General features: G+C 35.8%; 1 protein-coding gene across 1 annotated transcript in view; it reads left to right on the top strand.

Annotated features, from left to right (window-relative positions):
* Nucleotides 1-3492: 3492 nt before the first annotated feature.
* The window catches only part of LOC149787530 (copine-8-like), a 77068-nt gene continuing 61515 nt past the window's right edge, over nt 3493-19045 (top strand). Inside the window, exons 1-3 of the mRNA XM_089973658.1 lie at nt 3493-3654; nt 15618-15705; nt 18467-18570. Of these exons, the coding sequence (XP_089829784.1) occupies nt 3569-3654; nt 15618-15705; nt 18467-18570 (278 nt within the window). The 5' untranslated portion in view covers nt 3493-3568. The remainder of the gene's footprint in view (nt 3655-15617; nt 15706-18466; nt 18571-19045) is intronic.

Raw genomic sequence — 19045 nt, 5'->3', positions numbered from 1 at the left:
ATGCCTCACATGAGTACAAAAAGACGGAGATGACTAGAGCTCGCAATAGTATGATTTTAGTTTTCAGACAGATATTCTTGTCTCTCCAGATGGGTCTTAGCTTTGACATAGCTGCCATTGTTTGTGCTGCTCTTGACAAAATTTCTGCTCTTGATCCCTCTTAGTGATTATGGAACCAAGATATTTGAACTGGCTCACATTTTCCAGTTCATGTCCTCTGACTTTAATCTTGGCTGAGATTTGTTTGCCACTATTTGTCATCAGCGCTTATCTCCATGTCAAATCTGGAAGATGTTTCATCCAGGTTCTTCACTAAGGTTTCAAGCTCGTCTTCACTGCCTGCCAGCCCAACAATGTCGTCTGCAAAGCGGAGGCTGGTGATGTTACGCCCTCCAATGCTGACTGTCCCACAGTGGTTTTACAGGGCTTCGCTCATGATGCGCTGTAAGTAGATGTTGAAAAGCGTGGGTGACAGGAGACAGCCTTGACGCACTCCCACTGTTGTCTGGAACCAGTCCCCCACAGAACCTTGGGCAATTACTGCACTGGTAGCCTTGGCATACAGCTGCTTGATGGTATTGGTTAACTTTTGACCCATGTTATATTTCTTCATTGTGGCCCACAATGCCTCATGCCACACTCTGTCAAAGGCCTTTTTGAAATCTATGAACACATGACAGATGTCTTGTTGGTGTTGCGAGTACTTTTCGCACAGAACCCTGAGATTGAATATTTGTTCTGTTGTGCTTCTTCCACTCCGGAACCCGGCCTGTTCTTCAGCGATTATTTCTTCTGCTTGTGGTTTCAGTCTGTTCAAGATGATCTTCAACATTACCTTACTAGCATGGCTGATCAAACTGATAGTTCTGTAATTCTGGCACAGCTGGAGATATGCCTTTTTTGGGAAGTGTTATAATCAGTGACTGGGTCAATTGTGTTGGCCATTTACCTGTCTGCCAGCTCTTGTTGCAGATTTTTGTTAGTAGCTCTTTCACTGATTCTCCCCCATTCTTGATAAGTTCAGCTGGGATGTTGTCCACTCCAGCTGCCTTCCCATTCTTCAGTGCTATTATTGCTGATTCCACCTCTTCTTTGAGAATGGGGAAGTCATCATCATTTGAGGAGTTTGGAACTTCAAGCACCTCTGGGTCTCCTGTGGACTGATGGTTGTAGAGTTCCTTGCAACTCTTTATCCCATACCAATTGGAAATATTGTTGTACATTAGATGTGTCATCTGCTTTTTATCTCACAGGTGTGATATTTAAATAAAATTAAACATCGTACTAAATGGTTGAGTACCTTAAATATTTCTTCTGTTCTCGTCAGTATCAGTTTATAGACTTAACACGTTGCTAGTTGTTACATCACCACTCTTTTCAATAAATACTGATTTAGTGTCAAAGTATTTTATTCGTGTTCTGACACCTTTAAAAAATTATTAACCTCCAGAATCTTACATATTTGGCGGTCAACACATCTTGTAGAAATTGAATAGAAGTCTCAAAATTTAAAGTTCAACCAAAACTATCTGGATAGCCTAAGTTTATAACATTTAGTTGACGTGAAATGTGTATGTGTTTACAGACATACTTCCCAACTTTATCTTCATGCTGTTATTCAGGATGTTAAGAGTTCTAAAAAATAATTGCTTGAAATGGGTATTATAATAAACAAATTTACTATACAAATTCATCTTTAAAATTACAAAGACCATGTCAAAGTAACACAGTTAACATTGAAAAAGTATTGCAATATGTTGATTTAGTAGAGATAAATGCATTATAATGTAGACTTCAAAATCCGCCCACTGTGTCAGATTCAGTAGATGCTTTACTTGTAGTCGAGCTTTTTAATTTTTACAACAATCTAGAATTTGATTTCGTAATGTACACTTACAGTTGTTGATCTGGATGGCCTTACCTTTCTAGTTGTATTTGAAACCATTAAAATTCTATAACTTATTAGTTTTCTGCATATTCAGCACCAAAACGATTGTAAAGAAAAGATCGCAGAAAAAATGCGATATTGGTCGGTACGTCCTTATACCGCGTTAGTACTTTACAAAAACTACCTCAAGTAAACTTACCTTTTCATTTTTTCCACCGCTAGTGGCCTAGTGGTTACAGCGTTTGCCTCGGATGTGGGAGGTCGCGGGTTCGAACCCCGGTCAGCCATACCAAAGACTTATAAAAATAGTATTAACAGCTGCCTCGTTAGGCGGTCAGCATTAAAGGTTAGTGTTAGGATTGGTCGCCATCAGCACACCATTAGCTGACAACACTCCTCCCCCATATCTCCACCACTACGCACTAAACCAATACTGTTTTACCTGATCATAAACTACATCCCCCCAGTTATAAACCACTAAGGGGCTTTTAAGTCTGCATAAAGCTATATTAATAGCTACATCAATAGGAATGAAGAAGAAAACACAATGTATAGCATAAAGCCATAAGCGCTAACTCAAGAGTAATGCTTTTCAACAAACGCGCACCACCATGACTATATATTATTTGTCCGACTTCGCTTGCCCAAACTCTTAATATCTTCAACATAATAAACAGAAGGGGGATAATTCATACATGAAAAGTCAATCTACAACTGTAATAAATTACCTTACAAACCCCAACCTCAAACGTCTTAACCATTTTATAATTAAATAAAAAAAAAAAAAACTAAAGAAAACATGCCTCTTCCATAATAAAATTTAACGTAACTCGGACTGTCAACAGGTGAAAATAAAGAGAAACGCATATAAGCACGAACGATACAGACGACAAGTAGACATAATATTGATTTCCTTTTTTGGCTTAAGTCCTTATACATTCAAAATTCTATCTTAGGAACAGAATCAAGAACAATTCATTGATTTGACCAAGATAGTACCAGTCATCACAATAACACAAACAAGCAACACACATATACATATACCACAATCACGTGGCAATCTGACTGGCAAAGTCACTATAAGCGTCTAACAACCAATGGAGAAAGGGATGGAAACCCAGATGTGGTATAAATAGTCCAATGGTTGGGGAGTACAGACCAAAGCTCCAAGTTAGAAAACACAGAAACCAGCCTTATGGCCTGGCCAGGTCAAGGGAAGGGAGTAAGTTATAGTCTCAAAGCTATGGAAACTGAGTTATTACATATTGTAGTTTCATTTGTGAAATACAAATATTGATTGCCAATGACAGTAAAATTGAGCCAATCCTATATTAAATCCAATGCAGAATGAGTTACTTTACAATATAATTAAATTTGTGAAAGATAAGTATCAATTAAAACTGAAATCAAGACATAGTCGGCCAATATATATACTTTTAAATGATGCCTTGCTATCGAAGATAACTTTTCGCAATATTTTGTGACTTTTCGTAACTTTTCGCATATTTGTGTAACTTTACGCAACTTTTTGCACTTACGTCATACCGGACTATTTTAAGTGTCCCAGACTAAGAATGGGAGAGACTAGAGTAGTCTCCCTTTATGAAGGCCGCTAGCAAGGAAGTGTTCCTTATTTAAGTTGGGATGACAGCTAACTGGTGTTAAAGATTAAGAATAAAGATGTCAGTTAGAGCGAATCCACCTCAGTTCCAAGCTGGAACTGCGGTTATACCGGCCACTCAAGTAGAAATAACTGTCTCATGCAGGTATTGTATTGGTGCCTGTTCTGTATTGTATTCAGTAATTCTTCGTTAAATGGTTGTCATAATCAATTATTGAATTATACCGGAGTGTTTACGTATCGTGGGTATTAAATAAAGCTTGCGATCGCCAATTAAGTAAATAAAAGCGCAGACCTTCAAGATAATATTTTAATCAATTTGTTGTTCTTTCCTCTATATCAAAATGCATATAATTTCTAGTTTAAATGAGATGATTGCGGGAAATGATCGAAAAACAGATGACATGTAGATTCTAGGTTAAGCAAGGGGAGTTACTCTGATATCGTGATAATGCCGAAAAAATATTGCCCTAGTATTGAGAACTTGATGCATAGGTTGACACAAAGTGAAAATTAGCTTGAAAAATGGATGCTACTTCCATGTCACTCATTCTGCAGTTGTCCATTAGAAACTTATCGGAGAGAATTTAAGAAATGCATATGTAATCACTTGTGACGCGTTGAGTAGCACCCGGATTGTCACACAGGTGCTCGACGCGAGCTTGATGTTAAGAAAAAAAAACCCCAAAACAATCATCTAAAGGAAAAAATCATACAGAGTGACAAAAGTACCTTAGATTACCCCCATGACCCGTTCTGACATAGGACCCTCTCTATCATAATATATAAGAGATGATGTACAGAACTTCCAAATACATTGCTCCACCCATGACCCTCGATTTCCTTCTGCTATTTCCGTCTTTAAAGGCACACGACCATACTATATGGTTTGTTTTACTTTTGAGATATTTTTCTATCCATCAAGCCATCATTGACATTTCTGTGTTGTACCAAACTGAAGTTACGGGTTCCGAAACATGCGATTTTTGCTTAACATCAAACTCGCGTCGAGCACCTGTGGATTGTCACTGAGAATGGACCACCAATATAAGCATGGAAGTACATGTAGACATCAGACTGTTTAAACAACCCACAGTGTTCCGATGAAAATAGTGTGCAAAAAGTTTACAAGTCTACACCTGTTAGTTGCAAAATGCTGGCTGATTCCGACCGTGGCTGATTCGGACCATAGCTGATTTGGTCCAAATGATGGGCTTATTTGGCCCAAATTATGGGTCGATTCAGACTGGATGACTGGCTGATTCGGACCATGTGAACTATTATAAGAAAAACCGTGTAATGCACACATTATTTAGTTTAGTAGTTATTACTGTTTTTGCAGATAAACTAAGAAAATATAAAAAGTTGATAATCGGCTTTTAACTCATTCGGCCCCAGAGGTTTTTGCCTGAAGTGTGCATAGGAAATACATTTGGGGGTGGGGTGAGGGCTATTTCAGAATACATCGTAATACATCGGCTTTCAACAGATTTTCCATAAGACTAATGCCTAGTTGTATTAGAAACATCATTTTCCATTGGTTATTTTGCTTGCGCATGAGCAGAAGGGTAAAAGTTGGAGTTCTTTTTTTTGTGCATAATGGACCCATCATTTTCGTATGGAGACCGCAATTTATTCCAAATGCCCACCTTATCCTAGTTTTTGCAAAGGTTCACCTGTCTGTGTGCAGTTAAGACTGGTATGCCTTAGATCTGAGGCCAAAAGGTCTAAAATCCAGACACAAAATCGCATTCTGATCTCGAGCAAATTTTGGGTGAAAAAAAACCGGGTCCAAAAAATGAGGTTTTTCTCTCTGTATTTTGTAGTGCAACTAGAACTTCCAGATTATTTGATATCATTTTAGAGCTGTATCTGTCTGCTTTTTTTTAATACCACCCACGTTGGTGTATCTTAAATGACCTTGATGCTGCAGAGCTTGGAAGTAGGGTACAGCCTCATCACGCCTACAGATGGGATCGGGGCCGAATCGGTTAAATGTACGTAAGACAGTTGTTAGCAAATTTCTAACCGAAATCAGAACAAACTCCATTCAGAAAAACAATAAACATACGTTGCTTAAAATAAATATTAAAATATAATTCATCTTACGAGGTCCAAAAAATTAGAAGAATTTAAATGTATGATATTGACGTGTGATGTTTTATCGAACTAAATTAAAAATTGTACAGCACCTCACTTTGTCCTCTAAGATAAAAGTTTTATGTAGTACTATTAGTATATAGCAAAATAGACAGTATAAATAAATTCTACATAAATCTAGCAAAGGCATAAACCTACCCAGACTTGTATGTGTGGACACAAATAATGTAAACTCAGATCAATATGTATGAATAAATGTTGCTGCATGGACACTGTTTTTGGCATTTTTGTCCCCAACAATCTGCATAAAATTTAATGATCGATTCCTTAAATGTAATTTAATGATCGATTCCTTAAATGCATATTTGAACTGCTCAACGTACCTGGAAATAATGAGAAATATCGTGTCTTAAACAAATGTAAGTGTCACATTTAAATCTCAGATGAAACTTATTGATATTTCACATGGTCCAAATCAGAAAAAAATCTGGTCAGAATCAGCCTGTAATTTGGACCGAATAAGCCTGGTCCAAATCAGCCATGGTCCGAATCAGCCTGTTACCCAAACATCCATATGTCACATTTTAACTCTTACTTGCTACCATAAATTCAATCCCTTGGTTCTTAATCAATATGATAATCATATGATCTAACTCTTCCATAACATCATTGGCCATTGTTAGACGACGAACTGGTTAACTGATTTGTAAAAGTAATAGCAATTTTAAGAAAATAAAGATAAAAAATGCCAAAAAATTCACATACCATACCATAGAATTAATGATATCGTAGGAATCTACCATATATTGTTTTTGTGTGTAATACTATTCTTCAGGATTTGATACGTTATACATGGTGGCCAGTATATTATTTGGTCAAGAAAGAATCCAGGAAGAAACCATTACATCACAGGAAGCTCCTGGCAAGCTTCATCCCATCATTGGCCAAGCCTGGGGCTCAAAATCATATGAACAGAGATGAGATGTCAGTGATCTGTAAAGGCGAGTGCCTTAGACCACTTGGCCACCATGGGCCCTGAATTAAGGAATTTTTTTTTTTATAAAAAATAGGAATATGTATCATTTTCACAACAGTTCAGCTTGCTTTATCGATTTTTCAAACCATTGCAAATCCAATTTACAGTGTTAAAAACTCATGTTTTACCATTGCTTACATTGAATCCTTAAGTTATCTAAATATTGTCCTCATTTTCCTTTATGCCTGGCATAAAAGTATCATAGGAATGTGGAAAAGATCTGCATGTAATACAAAACTGATATCACAAAGTCATGTGACTAGACTGTGGTGTGTAGAACACAATTGTCCATCAGTACTGGATAACTGGTTCATTTGTGATCTTATTAGAGTACAAAGTATGTTAGTGCTACAAAAAATCTGATAGTATGATACCCGGGGCCCATGTGATTTTAGATTGGGCTTGTCCAGTGTTCTAAGTGAGATGCCTGTTATGCTTGTAAAAAAAAAATCGAATTTGCCAGAGGAAACTTTTAATCATGCTGATGAAATGTGTAAATGCACTTTAAAAATATTGACATATCTACCATAAAGAGTGCAATGCAAATCAAAACACCAATGTCCTACTTGAAATTGAGATCTGATTTTGATCAAATCAAAGCATGGCACTTCATGCCAAAAATATGTTATTTTTTTTTACTCCCAAACCCACTGACACAGTAATCTTCAAAAAAAAGAAACAAAAATAAGAAGAAAAAACCCTACCACTTAAAGTATATGCCCATTACATGTAGTATGTATAAACGGTAAACATTCATGATCGGAGCTGATGTAAATCTATCCCTTGAGCAGTTTAAATAGCAACAACTAAACATAATGATGTCAGGTTTAAACCACCATTTCACATATTATTTGATTGGCTGACAATAGGTAGTGAGATGTGTTTGAAGACTGTAGTGGGTGAACCTATTATGCTAATTTGCATAGGAAGGAACAACAACCCATTATAGGTAAATCAAAGAGATGCTAGATGTTTGTACAAGAACAAAGGTTGTTATATATCAAAACCTTGAATGAGAATGTTTAAGCTATATGTATTATATTTTTAACAAGTTTGTGAACAGCAGCAGTGTTTCTTTGGGTCTGATTCCAATGCATATATTGAATGCAAAGCATGTTCATTTTAGTTGTCAAAATAGTGTTCCCACGTAATTCATTTTTTAAGCCAATTTAGGAAGCAATTAACTATCAGCAAAACCCAGCATAATAAATTCCAGAACTCTTGGTTAAAGGTATTTTACCTTATGCAGTATGCTAGCAACACAAAAAAAGAAAAGTGGGTTGGGTGGTGGGGATAGCTATTAATTCTTTGCATATACTACAAACAACACATTGACATATGTCAGGTCTGTTCTGACCAGGATTCATTCAGAGAATCAAACAGAGATGAACACAAGGACCAGCCAGGCCCTAGTGCGTACATTACCTTCAAACCCCTTGAACTTTATTTAATTTATATTCGAATTGTAGCTATTGCAACAATGCGGGACAATATTGAAAAAGGGGAAATTTCAGGCATGCAGAAATTGGAGTCAGGGTTGTGGAACTTCACTTGGGGCTTGTGAGTTTAGTCACCAGCCCTAGGCATGTGTCTGAAAAAAAAAATTCTTTGAGCTCTGTATGTTCTGAGAGCTTTGGGATTTTGATTACCGATATATAACCAACGACTTTATCCTTGCATCATACGTGAGTGTATTATGTATGCAGTGGTTTGTATTCACAGACGTCACAATTGTGTACACAAATACCCACAACTGCAACATGCACATGTTATGCTGCCATTTTGCTTTCCTAGCTAACCTTTATTAATGTTATGTATATTTAAGATAAAAATCTGATTTAATTGTTAATGTACTTCATCAAAATGATACATAGATTATACTTGAATTTAAATTAAATGCCCCTATAGCATGAAAGAATAAAGTTGTCTGGCTTATGTCAAAAGATGGAATAGTGAAGTTGAACTTAAGTCATTTGTATCACTAACAAATAGAAATGAAGTTATTTCTGACAGACTGAAATATTGTGATTTTTAAAAATAAATTATTTTGAAAGAGTATTTCCGGACAATGATCTTCAGGATACAATATCAGTTACAGATGCAAAATTTCATACATATCATGACATTACTTTTTTTACCAGTACTTTTCATGTAAGCAGGTGCTTGTTACAAAGACAGCTGGCAAACCAATTTTAATTACTATGATCAAATATTGTATTTGTGACAGAGATCATGGATGGAGGATGATATTATATGAGAGCATGAACTGTTCAAAGATGTTTCATCTTCATTGTATTAAAATGAAACATGTTCCATGCTGAACATGACTTTGTGTCGAGTATTGTTGAAATGCTTTTAGAAGTATGAAGTTATATATTAATGATTGGCTTTTTAACTTGACTGATTACCAAGTTACTGATTTCAGCCCATGAAAATTGAAAATCGTTACATTCTTCTACTTGTTGTGTATTCATTTGGTTATGCATCTGTTTATTGATGGATCATTTTGCTTTTGAAAGAATAACAAAGATGGTTGTTACTTTATTTAAAGAAAAAAAAAGAAAAAGTCACAAATTTGGTCCTGTGTGGTTGACATATTGAACAAAATGTGATGTATTAGGATGTCCTTAAGCACAAAATGAGACATGCCTTCATAATTATCTGGGAAGAAGAATGTTGTTAGGTGCTGGTTTGCATGACTAGGGAATGAAAATGGTGGACATAGAAGCGCACATGCTTAATGACATCACATAAAAACAATGGACTGTAACCCACATACACTTCCAAGCAAACTTACCATGGGGTACCGTAGTACACTGCTGTTATTATTGATTGCAATTATATTGTATATAAAATTTGTAGAGATTGTTTTCTTTATGTGAGAATATATAGTGAGCAGCAGAATTTACATCTTCACTAGCCAAGGTTTTGATGTGTTAACCCTGTCTACACCTTGGTGGATCAAACTGATATTTCAGTGCTCTGCCCTAGCAACATATATTTGGGTTGATGAATTGTCTCCCTTAGTATTAAGTACCAGCTGACCAATAGTATGTTACAGCAGTGTATCATACATAGGCCAAAAATGGTGGAGGCAATTGTCTTCAAAAGGATACTTTGTAAGTTTAACATCCAAAGTATGACAAAGTGCCAGAGAGAAGTTACTTGTGTATTGGAGGGAAAGGATGTATTTGTACAAACACAGACAAGCAGTGGAAAATTGCTTATTTATGAGTCCATTCCAGTTGTGTGCTCCCCTTGTCTCATTCATGTAGGAACAGTGTTCAAATTTGAACAACTTGATTTTGATTGGATGTGGTGGCTTGCCGCTGCATCCAATGCAATTCACAGACCCAAAAGATTGAAATATCTGTTTGATCTGCCAAAGTGTAGATAGGGTCAACACATCGGAATCTTGGCTATTGGCCAACATCCAGATATTATTATTGATGATGATATTTCATGGAGACTATTTTCCTTTGCATGAAATATTTTTTATATTGGTTGAGGATACTAGATATAATGTATTTTTGCAGTTGTTTCCTTTTATGTGAGAATAATGTGTTAAATAATTACTGTAGCATATATATATGGATGTGTATATGTGTGTGTATGAATGAATGCTTAACCAATTGATGCATATAGTATTTTGAAAGCATTTATGAGCTAATGCAAGAATCACATAGCAGGAAAGATTAAATTAATATTTCACTTAAATGTGTCACAGTGAATTGTTAAAGAAGCTTAAAAGATTATGATTTTTCAAATACTTGTCTGGAGCATCTTTATAAATTAAGTGAGTTATCTTGAAACAAGAACAACACAAACTCTGTGGGGAAAAAACCCCCACCAGAATCTGTATGATATTGTGCTAGAAGACTTAATGATGCTGATATTGAGTAAACCACACAATGAAGAGATTGAAAAGACAGTAATGAAGCAGAGGTTATCAGGAAACAATTTAAGGGATGCACTGTTTTATATAAGATTCACATGCAGAGATATAGAAACTGTGTAGTCAATATAGAACCAGTTTAAGATATTTGAGTTGGTATAATACTTTATGGTGGCCAGCTTGCAGTGATAAACTGCTTGAAGTGAATTCTGCTGATCAAGAACAGCTATTAGCTTGTTTACTATTCACTGCACAGAGTTCAGAAATTACCCAAAGTTTTTTTTACAGCAAATGGTCGTACAATAAAATATTATTGACTGCCTTAAACTCTGCATGCCATATGGAACAGTGGCAGAAGTTACTCATACCTACAGTTGAGACTATTATACTCCATAACATCATTTGAGACTGTTGATGACTGTTTCTGTTAGAGAATACAGTTTGCATGTATATTAAAAGTTCACGGGCATCACTGACCTTGTGAATCTGTTCACATGTACTATTCTTACAATTGTTAGCAAAGAGTCAACAACATAAATATAGAACATATAATTGTGGAAAAACCAACAATGCAATTGAGGACAAAGATACATAAGTTAGTAAAATAATAGCCAGGAGTGAAATGATTGCAGTTTATGATCCTGGTAAAGTAAAAATATTTGATAAATTTATTGATATACTAAGCAATTCGACAATGAATTTCCCTTGTAAATAAGCATGAACTGAATCAATTTGCTCATGGAATCAAGATTGCTGGAGGAATGAGAAAGGTAGATGTACTTACCTTACTAGAATTCCCAGATGAGCCATGACCAGTTGTACAACAACATCCCCTGGTTGTAATAGCAAGATCAACCGTGAATCAGCTTAACACAATCCACACAAGAACGCCTGATAAAATTACAGAGGGGCATAAGAAAAACTGATATGTTTGTGTTATTAGGTCTCATGGTTGGTGGTTAGAGTGTCTGCCTCGAATGCGGGAGGTCATGGATTTGATCCCCACCGAGTCATACCAAAGATTTATAAAAATGATACTAACAGCTGCCTTACTTGGTGCTCATCATTAAGAGGCTAGTGTTAGGACTGGTTGGCTTGGTGTCAGGATAATGTGACTGGGTTGGACATCATTCTACATGTGTGGGGCATTATTCCCCAGTGCTAGACATCACTATAAACTGTTACACTGCAGGCATTGTAGCGATATGACTGATTTTTAAAAAAAAAGCTATGTTAAAAATCCAAATATCACACAGACACATACACACACACACACACACACAGACACACACACACAGAATCTCATGGTTGAACAGAATCAGACCATGTGGCAGGTTCTAGCAGTACCAGAATGGTTAAATCAAAATTCCTCAATGAGCCAGGTGGGCAGAAATTGTACACGTAGTTATTGATGGTGAAAATTGTTTCTTTATCACATGTACTGTTGCCAAAGCATAGGTCTTCAGATAACTTAAGTTCTGGAATTCAAGTTGCACTCTTGTGATCTTCAGGATTACCAGGTGATCACCTCAAATGCATACAAACCAAGCAGAGATTCTGTAAAACTTTTATATGGGAATTATATCAACATTATAGCACACAATTGAAATGGCACTGCCATCTGGATTTAAGGTTGATATTGTTCACAGAGAGGAATTTACCATTCCTGGCCATGTAACTAAAGATGGCTCTTTAATATCGCAGCTGTGGTTTTATGGAGTAGTCTGTGTAATCTTGAACCATAAAGTGGCTGTCAATGATGAAGTTGGTAAAAGCTACACAAAGATCCTCCAGCAATTAAAACCTTTGCGGTGGTTTGGGATGGATGCTTTTCAGATGCTTGGAAGTTCAGCTTCATTTTTTCCCATTCAGACCATTTCACAGATAAAGTTACATTCTAGTGCTGCATGAATTCCATGTTAAGCAGTAATCATTGTGAAAAATGCTGATCATCAGTGTTTTGGATGCATGTATGCCGCATCATGAGAGTGATAATACAAACCAGAAAATACAGTACAAAGAGCACCTGGGTGAACTTAAATTTGGTAATGCTGAACATCCAGTACAGTTACTGTCATCAGTATCTTTGAGAGACTCAGCCCTAAAGTTGCTGTTTAAATGTGTTTGTTTGGAATAAAGGCCTGCAACCAAGTCGACTATCTGTAGTGAGAAGCATGTAGAACAACATTGATTTATTATTGTTGCATAGTCCAGCAGTGTGGTATGATTGTGTATGCATAAAAGATCATCCACAAACACAGCAAGCACATGCAAAAATATTTAAGTGCCACGATGATATTGACCATTTTATGTGGGATAAATGCCTTAAAATCTTTCACAGTGATGTGCAGTGTAAGCTATTATACTATTGAAAGCTTTCACAGTGATGTCCAGTGTAAACTATACTATTGAAAGCTTTCACAGTGATGTCCAGTGTAAACTATACTATTGAAAGCTTTCTCAGTGATGTCCAGTGTAGACTATACTATTGAAAGCTTTCACAGTGATGTCCAGTGTAAGCTATACTATTGAAAGCTTTCACAGTGATGTCCAGTGTAAGCTATTATACTATTGAAAGCTTTCACAGTTATGTCCAGTGTAAACTATACTATTGAAAGCTTTCTCAGTGATGTCCAGTGTAAGCTATCCTATTGAAAGCTTTCACAGTGATGTCCAGTGTAAGCTATCCTATTGAAAGCTTTCACAGTGATGTCCAGTGTAAGCTATACTATTGAAAGTTTTCTCAGAGTTGACGAACACTACTTACAGAGAGTTGTTCCATTTATCGCTTTGTACAAGAATCTGCCTCAGTACAGAGTTCTGGTTTTACATGACTTGTCTTTTTGGACTCCAGCTTTTGGTTGGTGTTTGTGATCTCTGACAACGAATGTGATTCTTTTTAAGATGATGTAGCTTATGATTTTGCTGGTGAGAGATAGTAGGTGATCCCTTTCCAATGGTTGCATTTCCAAGTCAACTTTTCCTTGGGAGTCTTGCTATTAGGCCAGTTTTCCATTACTGTGGTATTTGTTTGCTGTCCAAATCTTGAGTCTGTTTGTGATCTGATAGACTGTTTTCATGTCATTGAGACCTGCTACAGTTTCAGGTTCAATTGCAAAGTTTTCCACATAATTTCACTTGTCTCTTTTTGCTGAAGTTTTGATTTCTTTATCTTTTATATGTACTCTTTTGTTATCCTTTTTTCAGTGTAGGAGATTTTGTGTTCCATATGCATTTTTTGATCACTCTCCATTCCTCAATATTTGACCAAATTATTTCTGATATCCATTCTAATTTCTTGCTTTGCTTTGCCAATGTCTTCCATTGCTTTGTTCAAGTTGTATATTTTGAGGTTGTGGTCACTGCCAACTTAAGCATGTTATATCACCCTGCAGACATCTTCTCCATTTGCCATTGATGATGATGTTGTCAGTCTGGCCCCCGGGTCTTCCCAAGCTTTACTCCTATCATTGGTTTTAGTTTCATTTGCACTCAATGTTATTTCTGTAGCAAAGGGAGTTTTATGGGATGAGGTTGCTAGCCCCATGCCCAGCCATACAACTTGATACATATATCATTATATGTATTTTTGTTCCACAATACCTTATTAAAGCTGAGTCACAATGATCCACATCTTATGAATGAGCAACTTACTCACTTTTACATGATATGCATCATACAATTATCTAACTGAATATTTGGTTCATGTTTAAAAGTCTTATACAATTATGCAAAGTTGTTCGTTATAAGAAACATTTATGATTCATAGACTGATTCATACACTGATTCATACACTGATTCATAGACTGATTCATAGACTGATTCATACACTGATTCATAGACTGATTCATACACTGATTCATAGACTGATTCATACACTGATTCATACACTGATTCATAGACTGATTCATACACTGATTCATACACTGATTCATACACTGATTCATAGACTGATTCATACACTGATTCATACACTGATTCATACACTGCTGTTATTCTGGACATGATCGAATAAATCACTGATGTTGTGAAAGTTACGTTTATTAATATTTAGATGTGATGTGATGTGATTTTGATTTTTAACATAGCTTTAACAATTTTTCAGTCATATCATTACGATGTCTGCAATGTGGCAGTTTATAGTGCTGTCTAGCACTGGGACATCATGCCACAGACATGTAGCATGATGTCCCACCCAGTCACATTATCCTGACACCAGGCCGACCAGTCCTAACACTAACCTCTTGATGCTGAACGCCAAGCAAGGCAGCTGTTAGTACCATTTTTGTAAGTCTTTGGTATGACTTGGCTGGGGATTGAACCCATGACCTCCTGCATCCGAGGCGGATGCTCTAACCACTAGGCCACCGGAGCGGTAATATTTAGATGCATTTTTTGCAAATTGCATAGACACAAACATAAAGTAGGTACAAAAACTTTTATGAATTAAATATATTTACAATGAAAATGAAGTAAAGCTTATGTCTTTGTAACTTTCATCACACATTGGCCAATGACTTGATCTTGCAATATACTTCATTACCATCCTTGCATCATCCAACCACAATCGACCAGTCACTAGAGCAGACACAGCCATTCCCTTATTATTAGCATTATACATTATATATATTAAAAAAAATTATGGTGAAACTGTCCCAGAGTGAATTAATGTTTTAGTGCATGCTGAAAATTTAATGACAAAAGTTTGAGAAATGTTTAACTTATTATCATGATTTAAAGTTGTATATGATGTATGGTGGCTGTTGGATGGACATTAAGCAGAAAGCTACCATTGTCCTTACAAATCACATGGTGTTCACATCTTTGCTAGTGTTAATATTGGATGGTGGTTTATAGATACCAGCATTTGATTGACATACGGTGACTTGATAATACCCGTCCTTTAGATATGTTATTAAGTCTAGATGGAAGTTACAAAAAGAAAATATATGTGGTGATATGAATAATTTTTCCTAAAATCTAAAATATTTTGTTCATAACTTTTGTTATTATTTCTGTCATTATTGAAGACAATCATCAGCCATTAGTGTAAAGTTGATTGTTCATTTAATTTTAGGGGGCTTATGGATATGGATGCGTTTTCAAAGTCAGATCCAATGTGTGTTTTGTTTACTAAAGACATCAAGATGAATCAGTTCTTTGAGGTAAGTGCCTAAACTGAATTGAAAAACGCCTGTTTAGTACAATATTTTATCTTTTAGCTTGAATGATTTCTTCTCTCAAAGCCTAGAACATGCTGTCTACTCTCTGTTGCTAATAATAGATTGTGTTTCTAATAATAAATCACTTCCTGTGTTTAACTCTTCCACTTTTTTTTATCTTGCGAGACCTGACATGGTATGTAAAGGTACTGTACATGCTGCAAATTCTATTTCTGTGAAGAAATGGTTTGATCAGTTACCGCTCTTGATTTTGTTTGACCATATCTCTACAGCACTATAGAATCATTTCAATAGAAAAAGCTCATGAAAGGTAATTGCTTAAACATCTTGAACTGTTATTTGATTTAATTATTAAATTATGTTTTAAAGAGATTAAAAGACTTAAACATTTCAAATTAAGACTTAATGTATTTAGAAGGACAATGGTATTGGCATATGATCATAGGTATGAACATAATTATCAATATCTCACAAGTTGCATTCATCCCTTTGAACCAGTTTAATGTAGTATTTTGTGCATATTCCATGTCATATGTATTCTCAATGCTTTGGTTGTTATCAGTGTATCCCCTAGTGGTGCAAGACAGAGTCAAAAATCTCCTTGGTGTCAAGACTGGGGGTCAGACTGAGTAAAAAACAAACTTTGGTATCAAAACTGGGGGTCAGATTAAAAGTTTGGAGGTCTCTGAGCCACAGAATGGGGGTAAAGAAAAACACTAGTTATACATCTAATACATTTTGTTAAGTATTTTATTAGACAAGCAGGTTATTTGGTGTTATGTTACATAACAATTACCATCTTCATTGAACATTCTTCCTTCACATCTGCATTGCCAGGAAGCAACCATAAAAGTGTTGACTAATGTCAATGACAGTGAGAAACTTCCACTGTACGTGGACATCACCTCATATCCAGCAGTCCATTTGACTTCTAGACGTACAATCTGGTTAGGTTCATTTCCAGAGGATATGACAGCTATTTCAGAATGGAGTGTCAAGTGATCTTCAGCAGATGTTTTAGACCATTCTCTCTTAGCTGAGTCATCTGCCTGCCCTCCTTCAACCTTCGATGTCATCTGTGGACCAATGCTGAACTGCTTTTGGACAGGACAGGGTCATTGTGCAGCCAACCTAGTCCGATGGGGCCAGGCCACTGACTCTTCCTTTTGCTGTGGAGCTCTTCAGACTATGTCACACACTGTGAACAACTGTCCACTGACAAAGTTCCCTGGTGGACTGCAGACTCAGCACCTTGCTGATGATGACACTGTTAAATGGCTGAGCATGTACCAAATAAGTAAATCACTGTGTGGTCCAGCTTTCAAAGTAACTTATGCCCAATTCAAATTTTCCCCACTCTTTCAAAATTTAATCAAATACAGTATTATAACATATCTTTACCTGACTCACATTTCTTAACATATAATCTATACCAACAAGCAGGCTTATTGCCCGTCAATCCATGTCTATCATTCATATGATACATGCTTATTGATCCCATCTTCTACACTGGTTTAGTAGATTACATGTATTGTGAAGAATACTTTTGTTTACATTAATACATGCATACATGCTTTTAAAACATTTACAGAACTGGTCACTTGATTTTCTGTACATGAAATACTGTACTTTGATATCTGTCCTTAAAAGAACACTTTGTAAATGTCTCTGGAAACATTGACTATATGAACTTAACAAAAGAGTTTCATTTCTTCCAGGCAGCCGATAGGAAAGTCCTGTTATTGTGTGGTTTGTCTGTGCATTGACTAAGTACAAGGTATCCACTAAACCAAATCTTATTTGGCATTGGACCACAGACATACACATGTAATGACCTCACACTATTATCAACAGTAGGCATTTTGATATCCTTTCCAGACATGCCAACAACCCACAATACCTGCTAGGAGTTTGTTCAGAAATTGTGATGAGAAAAAGTGTCCCAACAGATATCATGCAAATTGGTGGAAATAAAAACATGCAGCCTATAAACTACTGCTACTAAAAAGCAACTGACAGTCTGTTTAATTACGCTAACAAATACTCACACAGTTCAGAATCATCATGTGCATACAAGTCATATTTCTCCATTTTCCAAGAATTAATCTTGGTTTTTCCTCACAAATTTTGCATTTCCAGCAAGGCTGCCTATGTTTTTCTTCAGTGTGTCACTGCATGTGCAAATTATGAACATTTGTACAACTAATAATCCACCTGCAGATATACTTAATCCAACATTGGAGTCAATCCAACAGAATCAATTATTTTTTTGACCAGTAGACCTCTGATTGTAAAATTGTCCATTCTGTTTTATTGTTAAATTTGTAATTACATGTACAATCACAAGTGATTTATTGTTTGTCAGTAAATTGTTTGACAGTGTCATGAGGTTACATCCAATTCTCATTGCAATGCAGTCAGGTTGAGACAAGAATAAAGCTAATCAGATTTGAAATGGAAACAAAGATTGTTTTTCATTAGTACATGGTTGCAGGATATATAAAATATAAAGTTAATGTTTCTGAATACAAAACTGATTTGGTCTCGGGATGAAAATGTTACAACATCTTAGGCAAGCCTCGCTGTGTAAACATTTTGTAACCCTCAACCTAATAAACATATATCAAAAGACACAAACCTTATATTCTATATATATTTGGGGATTAAATAACAATGGTCTGACTATCATTGAACAAAATTTTAAAACTAAACCATGATTGTAATCTTTTATTATCACTTTCAGTTTGGCCGCACAGAAGTAATCAAAGATAATTTGAACCCAGATTTTGCCAAAAAGTTTATCCTGAATTATCTCTTTGAAGAGAGTCAGAAGATTAAATTTGAGATGTAAGTTCTAATTTTGTTTGTATTGCTTCTGAAAGGCAAGACATGGGTTTGTATCACTTTTCTCTAGTCATAGCATTATTGTTGTCAACGATGTATAAAAAAAATAGTTGCAGTATTTAACCAAAACTTTGTTATAATTACATAAATGTATGCCTAAATATGTGAGGATTTCTTGTCTTGATGTAAGACTGCTTCATTACTGTTTATTTGAAACTGTAACACTGTTTCATTTCTAACTGTAACACTGTTTCATTTCTAAGTGTAACACTGTTTCATTTCTAACTGTAACACTGTTTCCTTTGTAAGAGGTAAAGCAGATAAGACTAAAACCGGATGATAAATTCCTGTGTCTTTCTTTTATGTAGTAGTGTAGGGACATTATGAAAATTGCCTCAAATAAAAGCCATCTTTGTCAATTCTGTGCATTTGAGATACCTGCCATCCTCTTATTCTGAAATTAACCAGTCCCAAAATT

This window comes from Sinohyriopsis cumingii, chromosome 11 (assembly GCF_028554795.1).
Source record: "Sinohyriopsis cumingii isolate HCF-2022 chromosome 11, ASM2855479v2, whole genome shotgun sequence".
Lineage (NCBI taxonomy): Eukaryota > Metazoa > Mollusca > Bivalvia > Unionida > Unionidae > Sinohyriopsis > Sinohyriopsis cumingii.
The sequence above is the reverse complement of the archived record's forward strand: the minus strand, read 5'-3'. Positions and strand labels throughout refer to the sequence as shown.